Genomic DNA, 14,993 nt, shown 5'->3' on the forward strand with positions numbered 1-14,993 from the left:
CCCATAATATGACTTCAAAATTGGTTCAGACAGGATAATCAGCTTAAAAACAGAACTAATTAAAGTCTAGGTCATATCAAATTTAAATTCCAGGCTATATGACCTTTAGATTTCAGAAGATGTCATGGTGAAAACTAGGAAAACTTGACTAAGTGACTTTTCAAGGTTACTTTTCAAGTCAGATCTATGCATACTCTATAAGCTGTACTTAGTCCATCCTATGACTTTCAATGTTGCTTTCATCTCTCCTAGTTATTTTCCTAGTTCATCATTTTTCTGCCCAGGAATCAAGAATATATACTTTTTCATTAGCCTTAAAGGTACACACAAAACCATCTTATGATTTGTCCACCCATATCACTGTTAATGCATTTTAATTTTTAATTAAGCAGATTGAAGAAACTTATCCCCCAGTAGAAAATTATATTAAATTCCCATGCAAGAAAAATTTCTCTTTTCCCTATCATTAGGGGTTATATCATTGTTCCTATTTTCAAGGTTTTTAATTTAGGCAAATAAGAAAGACTCTTCCTCTCCAGTGAAATCCCCTACAAATAGTTTAGTTGCTCATTACTGAAGAGCTGATCTTGAGAAGAAGAAGAAAGTTGTCAACCACAGCAAAAACTCTTCAGATCTTAAAGTGAGTTTTTAAATTATGATGGTTTTAAATAATTATCAGTGATTTAATAATGATTAACAAGATTGTAAGATAACAGGGGTTCATTAATTCCACATATATCCCACCACCAGAGTTCTGTGTCCCATCCCCTTCATTGGAAACTTTCCTATTCTTTATCCCTCTGTGAGTATGAACCAAAATTCTTTAAAAATATTTTTTAAATTTATTATTGGATATAGATAGAGAGAAACTGAGAGGGAAGTGAGATATAGGGAGGGAGAGAGACAGAGAGAAGCCTACAACCCTGATTCATCATTCATGAAGCTTTCCCCTTGCAGGTGGGGACCAAAGACTTGAACCTGGGTCCTTGTGCACTTTAATATGAACCCTTATAGGATGGATTTTAAGATAACATTGCTTTGTGATAATATTGAAATTCTAGGAGATAAATAGATTCAAATAACAGCGGTAATTTGATTATTTGAACTTTAAAGCTGGGAAAATATGCTAAGGAAAATTTGCAGTGATTTGAGTGCTTGTTTCTTAGCATTTTCTTAGTTATTTCCTCACATCTTTGATTACTGTACTTGCAGTTGTTTCTATTACAACCTCCACCTTTTTTTTCTTTGTACAAATAGTAAATGAGTTGCCCTACATGTGCTGATGACAACAGGAGCTCCCCTCCCCCCATACCCCTTTTTATGTAGAAGGGTGTTGGTGAGAAGTGACCAAATGATATTAAACAATGGACACTAAATAATCAATGAATGTGTTAATATTTGGGTTCTCTGTACATGAGCTTAGAAGGCTTCAACAGTTTCCATTAACTTCTTGGCAGGCATGAGTGAAGTGTTCAATAATTACTAATCTATTATATATGCTTATTACATAATTCATTCTAGAATGACACTAATGTCATTCTAGAATGAATTATCGGGCTCTAGCGTGTTGGCATCGGGCTCCTGTGTGCTGGCGTCAGCCTCCTGAGGGCTGCGGTGCGCAGGGTTGTCCAGGCGTGGCTGGCTGGCTGGCTGGCTGGCTGGCTGGCTGCTCCACCAGGTGGAAACGGCAGCTCCGCGCCTCGCCTCCCGCCCGCTGGCTCCTCCCGACTCCGCTGGCTGTTCTGAGTGCGCCCGAGCGAGTGGAAACCACAAAGTGGTCCAGAGATAAATGTTCCAGAAACAGTGAAACAGTCTCTTTGGAGATCTCTTCACAAGCAGAAGAGAAGGCTATAGTACATAGGTAACCAAATTGTCTTCACTTATCTGAGAGATGTGCAGGTCAGGTCCACGTGGGTGCCATTTGTTGTTATTTTTGGAGCTCTAGCTGGCCGGGCTAGCTTCACGGGCGGGTAACAGAGACTCGGTAGTTGGAGATTTTCTAACTGTATCTTAATTTTATTTAAAAGCCAGAAGGGATGAAAACATTATGCAGCTACTAAGCATCACTTTGACTTCTACTTTATTTAAAACTCCAGGGACTGGGTGGTGGCACACCTGGTGGAGTTACCATATCTAAGGACTCAGGTTCAAGCCCATCCTCATCTGTGAGGGCAGTGCTTCATGAACAGTGAGGCAGATCTTAAGGTTTCTATCTTTTTTTTCTTTCTCTCTGTCTCCCCTCTTCTCTAAATCTCTCTCTGTTCTATCAAATAAAATGGAAAGAGAAAAAAAAAGTCTCTATCATTTATTGATTTTGTCATTTAGAGTCTTCAGAGTACCATTTCATAAGGGTTTTTTTCCATACTAAATACAGTTTGCTTCTTATTGTCCTCAGAATAGGAAGTTATGAAATCACTAAAGTAACTCTAACCTGCTTCCACAGTCTTCTCAAATCCTGAAATGCTTAGCTGACATAAAGAGAAAATGACTAAAGTCATGTTAATATGCAGAGGAGAGGAAGTGATAGTCTAAAATATTTGTATTTGTCTCTAAGAATACAATTTACTCAAATATTACATTTAAATCTTACAAGATGTAGAGGATGTGTAACAGATTGTTTTTGTATCCCTATTCTACTTGTAATTTCTGTTGTTTGTTAGCTGTGTGAGTGTGATTTGCAATGACACCTATTTCACAGGATAATTCTGAAAAACTAATAGAGTAATTCCTAGGAAACAAGAATCCTAACATCCTGAGCTATTACTATTATTGCTATCTGTATAGTATGCATTGGTAGTATGCATTATCCTAGTATGCACTGCTCTGCCAATAAAAGTATGGCTAAAGAGAAAGGATTTCTGTATCAATACATAGATCTAGAATAAGACATCAAGGTAAAACTCTAAATGAGGAATGGAAATAGAGGGGAAACAGAAAGGGAGTCCTTAAGCACACAGTCCACCTCTGAATTTTATAATCAGGATGTTTTCTTCCTTCTTGAGAGTGATTTGATTCCATGTGGGAGAAGAGCTTTCACTGCCACTTAGCTGTGGTCTCTGTATTAAATGACAGCTGGAAGAAACTTTATGGAGAAGTTATTATTTTTCTTCTAGTCCTAGTCAATACCAGGATGGGAAGATGAGCTCTTGAGTAAGGCCTGGGGTTAAGTTGGCTCTAAGTGTTTGGTTTTAGGCAAATTAGTTTCAATTTCCTTATCTGCAAATTGGTATGATTGATAAGAGTAGATAATGAATGAAGACTGTCACATAATTAACATAATGAGTGTTAATTATCAAATGTATTATTAACAATGATAGTAACCTTAGAATTGATTAAAGCAAAAATTCACCAATGAGGAAATGAGTGAATATAATAGTGTTTTTTTTTTTTTCTGTGTTTAAAAAATATTAAGTGCAGATATGAAGTAACGTAGCTAGTTAGGTTGTATAACATAAAAAGCAACAGGTTCAATAAATGATTGCCTGGGTCATTGCAGTATTATGCACAAATCTTATTTATTTATTTGTTAGAGACAGAAAGAAATTGATAGGGAACGGAGAAGTAGTGAGTGAGAGAGCAAGAGAAACACCTGAAGCTCTGCTTTAACACTTGTGAAGCTTCCTGCTACAGATGGAGCTTTGGGCCTTGAACCTGGATCTTTGTGCATTGCGGCATGCACAATTCTAAAGGACAATGAAATTAACCTCTGGAAGGTTATGGTCTAGGTAATACCTTCAGGTGAATCCTATAGTTTACACATGCATGTAGATATGCAAATATATCTAGAATTATTTTGTGAGAAAAGAAATTCTAGATACTTTGTATAGTCTTCTTTTGAGGGTGTGGCAGTAGAAGGATAAGAAATTGTAGTTACAGAATGGCCATTGAAGAAATTGCATTTTGGTCGGTTCATTCTCTCTTAATGCAAGGGCTCCCTCTACAGGCTCCTCCATCCTTCAAATTAGGTATGGGAAGATAAGTCCAACTAAGCAAGTGCCAATTGTAATTTCTTTTTATAGGTGAATGTTACTGACCAGTGACTATAAAACTGTGTATATGAAGTTATCGTGACTAATACACTGCCTAGGTGTCAATGGTGGTGAATGACGGCAGAACTGTTGCTATTGAACACCCATAGTTTGTGTTCATTCAGCATTGTGGCTTATCATTGGATAGACAGCCCAGGGCACAATGCATTTTCAACACTTCTTCATAGTGGAAAGACACTATATGGATTCACACAGCTCATTAAATGTCTGATACTTTCAACTGTTGAAAAATGTTATATATGTATATAAGGTAACATATGTTTAAGGAACAAACCCAATGCCTTATTATAGATGAACTTAACATCGGCAAAATATATTGTCTTAAATTGGAAGGCAGAAGGAGGATTTATAAAATCTATAAGATTTATAAAAGTATTGGGAGTTGGGTGGTAGCACAGCAGGTTAAGTGCATATGGCGCAAAGCGCAAGGACCAGCATAAGGATCCGATTCGAGCTCCCGGCTCTCCACCTGCTGGCAGTCGCTTCACAAGTGGTGAAGCAGGTGTACAGGTGTCTATCGTTCTCTCCTCCTCTCTGTCTTCACCTCCTCTCTCAATTTCTCTCCATCCTATCCAGCAACGACATCAATAACAACAATAGTAACTACAACAATAAAACAACAAGGGCACCAAAAGTGAATAAATAAATTTTAAAAAAGTATAATTGGACAGTATCCATGTAGGTCAAATAATTATGTTGACATGTTAAAAAAACATATATAAACAATTATATGGCCAAGGATCACCAACTTGCCCAAAGTAAACATCATGTTGCTTACTTACTAAGGGGAGAAAGGGCTATAAGGTCCACAAAGTCAGCTATCCTACTCCATTTAGCCTTCAGATAATCCCAAGTGTGGTGAGGACTGTGTAGAACTGAGTAAGATAGAAATATAGCAAAGAAATAAACAAAAACTACTAAACATTGAAGATGCTGGCTTAATGTAAACTCACAAATTTTCCTGTTTATTTCTTGTTTGTCCCACTGTAAGTGTGGTTAATACACACTCAGAAGGTTTTAACTGAAATCACCACAAGAAAAAACAGTACAAATTAAATCATAAAGTGGCAAATGCTTCCCTAAAAAAAATTTGAAAAAATCTTCCTCTGCCCTTTCTCCACCATTAACTGAGAGAGAGGAAGGGAAGAAGACAGAGAGAGAGAGAGTGATAGAGAGAGAGAGAGAGAGACAGACAGACAGACAGAGAGAGAGACAGAGAGAGAGAGAGAGACACTCTGCAATATACAATACTTGGGATGAAACTCAGAACTTCATACTTGCAAATCTTACGTTCTACCTGCTATATGGCTTCCCAAACTTCCCTGCCCTTAACTTTTAGAAATCATATAGTATTGAAGACACAGGAATACTCCCTTCTAGCTTCTATGAAGCCAATATCACTCTGATACCAAAAGCAGACAGGGATACAACAAGAAAGAAAACTACAGACCAATATCTTTGATGAATATAGATGCTAAAATATTGAACAAAATTCTAGCAAACTGGATACAGCAGTATATTTAAAAAATTGTTCATCATGACCAAGTGGGGTTTAGTCCACGCATGCAAGGCTGGTTTAATATACCTAAATCAATCAACGTGATCCACCACATCAATAAAAGCAAGACCAAAAACCACATGGTCATATCAATAGATGCAGAGAAAGCTTTTGACAAAATCCAACATCCCTTCATGATCAAAAGGCTACAAAAATGGGAATAGATGGAAAATTCCTCAAAACAGTGGAGTCTATATATAGCAAAGCTACAACCAACATCATACTCAATGGTGAAAAACTGGAAGCATTTCCCCTCAGATCAGGTACTAAACAGGGCTGTCCACTATCACCATTATTATTCAACATAGTGTTGGAAATTCTTGCCATGGCAATCGGGCAGGAGTAAGGACTTAAAGGGATATAGATTGGAAGAGAAGAAGTCAAATTTCTCTATTTGCAGATGACATGATACTATACATAGAAAACCCAAAGAATCCAGCAAGAAGCTTTTGGAAATCATCAGGCAATACAGTAAGGTGTTAGACTACAAAATTAACATTCAAAAGTCAGTGGCATTCCTCTATGCAAACACTAAATTAGAAGAAGATGAGATCCAGAAATCAATTAATTTTACTATAGCAACAAAAACAATAAAATATCTAAGAATAAACCTAGCCAAAGTAGTGAGAGACTTGTATACTGAAAATTATGAGTCACTACTCAAGGAAATTGAAAAAGACACAAAGAAATGGGAAGATATTCCATGTTCATGGATTGGAAGGATTAACATCATTAAAATGAATATACTACCCAGAGCCATATCCAGATTTAATGCTATCCCCATCAAGATCCCAACCACATTTTTTAGGAGAATAGAACAAATGCTAGAAATGTTTATCTGGAACCAGAAAAGACCTCGAATTGCCAAAACAGTCTTGAGAAGAAACAACAAAACTGGAGGCATCACACTCCCAGATCTCAAATTGTATTATAGGGCCATTGTCATCAAAACTGCTTGGTACTGAATAGACAACGGACCAATGGAACAGAATTTGAGAGCCTAGAAGTAAGCCCCCACACCTATGGGCATCTAATCTTTGACAAAGGTGCCCAGACTATTGAATGGGGAAAGCAGAGTCTCTTCAACAAATGGTGTTGGAAAAAAATGGGTTGAAACATGCAGAAGAATGAAACTGAACCACTATATTTCACCAAATACAAAAGTAAATTCCAAGTGGATCAAGGACTTGGATGTTAGATCAGAAACTGTCAGATACTTAGAGGAAAATATTGGCAGAAGTCTTTTCTGCATAAATTTTAAAGACATCTTCAATGAAATTAATCCAATTACAAAGAAGACTAAGGCAGGCATAAACCTATGGGACTACATTAAATTAAAAAGTTTCTGCACAGCAAAAGAAACTACTACCGAAACCAAGATACCCTTCACAGAATAGGAGAAAAGCTTTATATGCTACTTATCAGACAAGAGTTCATTAACCAAAATATATAAATAGCTTGCCAAACTGAAGAACAAGAAAACAAATGACACCAACCAAAAATGGGGAGAGGACATGGACAATTCGCCGCAGAAACACATGAAAAAATGCTCCAAGTCTTTGTCAGGGAAATGCAAATAAAGACAACAATGAGATACCACTTCACTCCTGTGAGAATGTCATACATCAGAAAAGGTAGCAGCAACAAATGCTGGAGAGGTTGTGGTGTCAAAGGAACCTCCTGCACTGCTGGTGAGAATGTAAATTGGTCCAACCCCTGTGGAGAGCAGTTTGGAGAACTCTTACAAGGCTAGAAATGGACCTACCCTATGACCCTGCAATTCCTCTCCTGGGCTATATCCTAAGGAACTCAACACACCCATCCAAAAAGATCTGTGTACACATATGTTCTTAGCAGCACAATTTGTAATAGCCAAAACCTGGAAGCAACCCAGGTGACCAATAACAGATGACTAGCTGAGCAAGTTGTGTTATATATACACTATGGAATACTACTCAGCTATTAAAAATGGTGATTTCACCATTTTCAGCCCATCTTGGATGGAGCTTGAAAAAAATCATGTTAAGTGAAATAAGTCAGAAACAGAAGAGTGAATGTTGTTGAAAAACAAGATCAGAAGAAAAAAACACACGTAGAACCTGAACTGGAATTGGTGTGTTGCATCAAAGTAAAAGACTCTGGTGTGGGTAGGGGGGAGAATACAGGTCCAAAAAGGGGGCTGTATTGTTATGTGGAAAACTGAGAGATGTTATGCATGTACAAACTATTGTATTTATTGTCAAATGTAAAACATTAATCCCCAATAAAGGAATTAAAAAAAATAGAGAAAACTGAGTAATGTATGTAGAAACTATTCTATTTACTGTCTAATGTAAAACATTAATCCCTCAATAAAGAAATTAAAAAATAAATAAAGAAATCATGCTGTATTGGTACAATCCAAAAATTTGTAAAACACATATAATTTCTACTAATACTATTGAACTTACCTGTGTACTCTTTCCCTTTGCTCAACTTTAAATCTTGTGTTTTTCCAATAGCAGCCTTCCCCCATCTTCACTGTTGAAAATTTTTATCAAGTATTATTCATAGATTTAAATAAGTACTATTAAAATTGTATTGTGAAAATGATTAAACTTAGATATTAGTAGACTGGCCATTAAAATGAATTCCCCTTTACCTATTATACTTCATCACTGACTATCAACATATGGCCAGTCTCTTATCTGTCCTCCCCACTCATTTCCTTTTCTGCATTATTTATTCTAAGGCAAATCCTGGACATAACCTGTATAAGATTTTAACATTTATTTTTCAAATTCAGGTTCTTCTGATATCTGAAAGCAGGATGTTCCTATTCAGTATGATTTACTGGGTTATTTTCAGTGTATGGGAACATTAGCATCTTTAGCTTGGTTGGATAAATTGTTAGCATTTCTAGATGCCCAAGTTAAGGGTATCCAGGTAATAGACATTTAGTTCTCATAAAACATTAGTGAATCCACATAAAAAATACTTACCTATGTTAATCTGTATTCTGTCCTGTTGGATGATATCACAATGCAACAAGTGTGTAAATCAATTTGATATATTTGGGGACTTCCACTTGGTTAATTTATAGACACTCCTAAAAATTTTTTTGTGTACTGAGACTTCATGTCTGCACAATTCCACTTGGCCCTATGGATTCCCTTTTTCCTTCTTTTTTAGATAGAGGGTGAGAGACACAGAGAGGAGGGGCCAGGCAGTGGTGCACCTGGTTAATCAATTACATTACAGTGCACAAGGACCCAAGTTCAAGCCCCTGGTCCTCACTTGCAGGAGGAAAACGTCATGAATGGTGAAGCAGGGCTGCAAGTGGCTCTCTGTCTCTCTCCATATCTATATACATTTCTGCTCTCATTTTCTCTGTCTCTATTCAGTAAAAAAAAATTAAAAATCTTTAAAAAGAGAGATAGACACATTGTTCCACCGCTTGTGAGGTTTATTTTGTGATACAGTGTGGTGACTAGGGCTCCAAACTACGTCCTTCCTGATGGTTTAGGGTGTATTTTACTGACTGAACTATCTCCTGATCCCCCATTGATGCTTTTATTAGAGGTACTTCAGAGGTCTCCAAGAGAAAGGTTCATGGTTTTATTTAGAGCTTGTGATGGTAGCTCAGAGTAATTATTTAAGTTGAGCAAAACTCAGAATTGAAAGTCAAAGGAGAGAAGTGTTAGAGATAATTGTATTAGTAGCTTCAAAAACATCTAAATACTAAATGGAAGGCAGGGAGAAAAGATGTTACAATCACAAAACTGATCTTTAAGGCAAAAGGAAAACATGTTATTAGGAAAATGTAGATTAAAAGAAGTGGGTCAGAGATAAAATATAGTTCAGAAATCTTCTTAGGTTAGAGAGATAGCTCACCAGGTAGGGCACATGCCTTGCTATGAGTTGCCTAGGCTCAGAGCCCTGCACTACATGGGAGGTGCCATAGCACTAGAGAACCATAGTGTGCTGGGGAATAATGCAGATGCAGTCGTTGCCCTCAGGCTTTGCCACTTACCGATATTCTCAAGTGCCTCTCCCAACCAATCCTGTCCAAAACGTCACTCCTGGCTGTTGCCCTATGAAAAGCCATCCTACTTCCGCCCCCCCCCCACCCGGTTTTTTACCTCTGTGGTGGAGGGGTGCTGTAAGTAGCAGGGGGACGGCCATTGTTTGGCTCCACGTGGCCCAAATCACTGTGCTCTAATCCAACCCTGAGGTGCCTCAGCACGAATAAAGGACTGTGTTCCCTCTCTCCACCGCGTTCCGCCGCCACAAAGCGACATTAGTGCTATATCTCTCTCTGTGTCTCCGTAGAGGACTGAAAAAGTAATCTGGAGGTGTAAAACACACACACACACACACACACACACACAACAACACAACAATTTTTAAAAAGAAGGGAGGAAATTTTCTCAGTTCTTCTAAGGCTTTTAAAAAAAAAAAAAAAAAACACCCACAAAACTAAACATTACATTTTTTAAAAAAATTTATTTATTTTTTATTAGTGATTTAATAATGATTGACAAGACTGTGGGATAAGAAGGATACAATTCCATACAATTCCCACAACCAGAGTTCTGTATCCCATTCCCTCTGCTGGAAGCTTCCCTATTCTTTATCCCTCTGGGAGTATGGACCAATGATCTTTATGAGGTATAGACTGTGGAAGGTCTGGCTTCTGCAATTGCTTCTCTGTTGGACATGGGCATTGACAGGTCGATTCACACCCCCAGCCTGTCTGTCTTTCCCTAGTGGGGTAGGGCTCTAGGGAGGTTGGGGTTTCAGGACTCATTGGTAAAGTCATCTGCCCAGGGAAGTCAGGTTGATGTCATCTGCAACTTGGTGGCCAAAAAGCATTAAGATATAAGCAGAACAAATTGTCTAATAATCAGTAACCTAAAGGTAAAAATATAGTAGATGAGATTTTGGGTTTCTATGTTGGAAGGAGCTAGGAAATCTATTCTAGGCATATTCCAAGGTGGCCCATGACTGTACTAATTTTTTGCCTGAGCCCCACAGCTAACACGAAAGTGGGCTAAGGGTGTTGTCTGGGAAGATCATGTCAGAGTTGAGAACAGAACCAGAAAGCAGTATCACCAAGAAGGATGACAGAGGGCCTAGTGGGGGTTGTATTGTTATATGGAAAACTGAGAAATGTTATGCATGTACAAACTATTGTATTTACTGTTGAATGTAAAACATTAATTCCCCAATAAAGAAATTAAAAAAAAAAAAAAGAAAGAAAGCAGGATCAGGGCAGAGAGTAGCTCCCAAATATGGGAAAAGTATGTAAGTACAGTTAACTATAAACCCCATTGATAAGACCTAGTGCCTATGTCTATTCATATTTAGCACAGGAGTCTGTGTAACCTCTGCATCCCTGTCAGTCTGAGCTTGCGTTCCACAGTCACAGCTAGGAACATTCTAGGCTGCACTCATTTCAGGGCCAGTATTCCTTGAGTGGCAGAATATGTTTAGCTAGCCTCTCTTTAGAAAGTGGTATTATTTCTACCATTATTTTTCATCATTAATGAGGGCAAGGTCCTGTAGAGGTCCACAAGAGGGTTTATGATGTTGTTCCTGATGGAGATGACCAGAGAAGGGTCTGTTAGAGGTCTAGGCCCATCATATCTATGTCGGAATCCCAGGATTTTCTGACCAGGGCCCTGGATGATGAGGTTAAGGCCTTGTTTTTTTCTAAAGGTATTTCAAGGTTTGTAAGAAGAAAGTACTATTAATAAAAGGATGAACTATTTTTTCTAGATAAATAATTCATTTTTTATTACCCATGATTTCTACACTGCTGAGATCTATTAGTCATTCACCACCTTGGGAAGTCTAAACTGAAAGTCTGGTTTCATTTGGAAATATTTCATATATCACAGAATCTACTCATTGAAAATATAGTGTGATTTTAAAATAATTTTACTAATAATACAGTTTTGTGATACAAAGGCCATTTAAGGCTGGCAAATAATCAGATAAGAATCAAATAGCATTGATTTTTGAATGAGGAAGATTTTCCCCTTCAGGTGGGGAATGGGAGCTTGAACCTAGGTCTTCGTGCATGGCAACATCTGTGTTCTACAGTGCACCACAGCCCACTTTGGGCTTTTATTATTTAAACGATGGTTGCCTCTACTCTTTCTTCCATCTGTTTCCTTCCTCGGGGATCCAGTTTAATTATTTATCACCTTTCACCAGTTTTAAACAATAAGGATAGGAGTTGTGTGGTATATATTATTCTTTACCAGTCTTATTTATTATGGTCAAAGAATAAGAACAGGGGGTGTGATACATGTGCCCAAGAGAGTACTTATCACTAGTGTGCCTTATTCAAGAAATGACTCAAAAATCCCAGAAAGACTCAGAAATTGGGGCTGTGACCTGGGTGACAGGACTAGTGTAGGACTTTTGTGTGAGATCTCTGGTGTGATCTGGTACTACATGTCAGAGTGGAGTGGTGCTCTGGTATTCCTCAAAAAACAGATCTTTAAAAAAAAAGCCACATATTTTAAACATAATATAAATATTAGTTAAGCAAGGGAGATGGGTGGGGGGAGTGTTGGGAGGAAGGGAAGTTCAGTTAGAGTGGTTACTGGGGAAGGTAGAATAAATAAAAATATGTAAGTGCAGATTTAAGTTTTGCTTTCTCTTTTTAAAAAGAGTTAAGGTAATACAGCAAAGGAATTGCCCTAACAGAAAAGTGTCTATGTAAATGCCTTTTTCAAAAGCAGCCTGCACCCAGCTTTGGGTTCCTCCTATGAAATCAACCTTTGCCAAAGACAGTATTTTGAGGTGGCAGATTTTTTTCCCCTTACATAACCATCACCAGAAGTCAGCTTTAGGATAATTTCATTCCGTCCGTATGATCTCTCACAATGACTTGTAGTGAATCCTTCTCCTAATTCCTGACCCCAGACACTGACTTACTTTCTGTCTATATATATTTGCCTTAACTGTACATTTCATATAAGTAGAATCAAATAATCATACTCTCCTTGTCTGGCTGCCTTCATCAATGATGATATTTTTTAGGTTCATCTATAGTCTGTTTACTGAATATAACATATTTTGTCTATCCATTTTCAAATTGATAGACATTTTAGATTGTTTTCAGTTTGTGGCTATTATTAATGTTGCTAAAAAAACCAATCAAATTATTAAAAAGAAAACCACAAATTTAGAGGTTAAACTGTCTTCATTTTTTTCTTCCTTTTTTTAGAATAGAAAGTAAAATACAGAGCGAGAAAGAGAGAAAGAGTGAGAGAGACCTGCATCATTATTTCACCACTAGTGAAGTTTATCCTGCTGCAGTTGGGGACCAAGACCTTTAGCCCACATCTTTGCACATATAATATGTGTCCTCTATTGGGTGAGCCACCATTTGTCCCCTAAGCTGCCTTTATTAAGTAACTCATGAACTGGGCAACATCCTGTCTAGCAAGTAGAAAGGTGTGGTAAGGAGAATAATAAATGAAAGGTTTGTATAGGTAGAAAGAGGGTGGGGTAAATTTGTTAGTCAAATTATAAATACATATAGTTGGTTTTTCAGGTAAACCCACTTATCCTTAGAGAAGGCAGGAAGTAACTTATTGAAATTACCTCAACCACACTGATCAGGGGACTCCAGTTTGATTTTCTTTCAGAAGAGACTGAGACTCCTGTTAGATTAGGTAGGCTTTAGCTTGCCTCTATCTAAAACAATGCCACTTTGGCCTTTTTTTTTTTTTTTTGATAGTCTTCCTTTTTTTTTTTTTTTTTAATGGACAAATGATTTAGTTTTCCTTCAGTATATATTTAAGAATAATACTGCTAGACTGAATGACAAGTTTATGCTGAATTTTTTGGGAAGCAGACATTTTTTTTTTCAAAATGGCTGTACTGGGTACATGTAAGATTTCCTATTTTTCTGTTTCCTCCCAGTCCTGCCTCTTAATAGCTGTGTACTCTTGGGTAAACCTTTTGTTTTCTCTTTAATAAAACAGCTGGTGTGGAGAGTTAAATTACCAAGTGCTTACTGCTTACTTTATAACTTAGATTCTTCTTCTCACCTTGTTGTATCCCTATGAAATGCAAGTATGAATTTCTATCTATCTGATAAATTTAATGAGATTCCAAGGAGTCTGGCAAACTAGTCATCCATATTACAATACAGCATTGTTGAGAATATTGTCTGGGTACAAAAAACTCGCCCCAAATTCCTCTGGGTTTTTAGTGGATGAATATTTAATCAAACAAGCATCTTACTACTATGTGTAACTCATGTCTCTCAATTTCTCTCTGTTCAATTAAACCCATGGTGTCACATGTACTAGAGTGATATTCAGCAATTCTCTCCTTTTCTCTTTCTCTCTGATACTAATAAAGAGATCTTTTTTACAAATGTGTTTATAGGGGCTGGGCAGTGACACATCAAGTTAAGCACCCATAGTACAAAGAGTAAGGACTCATATAAAAATCTAGGTTTGAGCTCCAGCTCTCCACCTGCAAAGGGGAAACTTAAAAAGCAGTGAACCAGGTCTGCAGATATCTATCTTTCTCTCTCCCACTCTGTCTCCCCTCCTCTTTCAATTTCTCTCTGTCTTGTTCAATAAAATAGAAGAAATGGCTGCTAGGAGCCATGGATTCGTAGTGCCAGCACCATACCCCAGCAAAAAAAAAAAAAGAAAGAAAGAAAGAAAAGCAAACACATGTATTTATGTATTTTTATGAGAAAGAGGGGGGAGGGAAGGGAGATGGAAAGGGAGAAGGGGGAAAGGGGGAGAGGGGGCTGAAACTAGAATATTGCTTAGAACTGGTTTTTGGTGATTCCTGGGATTGGGACTGAATTTGTGACCTCTGGGGCTTCAGACTATCATTATGTAATCTCTCTAACTCTGTTGTTAATACTTTAAAATCAGTAACTTTTTTTCCTTATGTCTTTTCAGGGAGAGCCAGGTGTCAGAGGTCCTCCAGGCACCTCTGGACCTCGAGGCATAGGAACTCAAGGGCCAAAGGTGAGTCTTCAAATCTGCACATTGCAAAAGGCAGGTGCAATACTATCATTCAGTGACAACAAAGTGAATATTAACTCCTTTCGTTAAATAAAGCGTTGGTTTATTATTTTCTTATTGCTTATAACAAGTGTTAATTTTTCATATCATCTGAACTCTCAGTTCTTCTAGCGTTTGCCGAACTCTCAGTAATAAACATTAAAAAAAAACATTTAAATTAGTTGATTTGTTTATTTCACCATAGTTATCACTTGCAACCTTTTTTCACTTTATTTATATAGGACAGAGAAAAATTGAGAGGAGAGGGAAATCTGGAGAGGGAGAGAGAGAGAGAAGGAAACACCTGCTGTACTTGTTTTACTGCTTGTGAAACTTTCCCCCTGCTGGTGGGGA

The 14,993-nt window shown here is 37.5% G+C and overlaps 1 protein-coding gene across 1 annotated transcript in view; it reads left to right on the plus strand.

The window, feature by feature from the left end:
• The window catches only part of COL28A1 (collagen type XXVIII alpha 1 chain), a 301,074-nt gene that overhangs the window by 167,336 nt on the left and 118,745 nt on the right, over positions 1 to 14,993 (plus strand). The window contains 1 exon segment of the mRNA XM_060196187.1: positions 14,535 to 14,603. Coding sequence (XP_060052170.1) covers positions 14,535 to 14,603 — 69 coding nt within the window.

The sequence above is a fragment of the Erinaceus europaeus genome, chromosome 8 (assembly GCF_950295315.1).
Source record: "Erinaceus europaeus chromosome 8, mEriEur2.1, whole genome shotgun sequence".
Lineage (NCBI taxonomy): Eukaryota > Metazoa > Chordata > Mammalia > Eulipotyphla > Erinaceidae > Erinaceus > Erinaceus europaeus.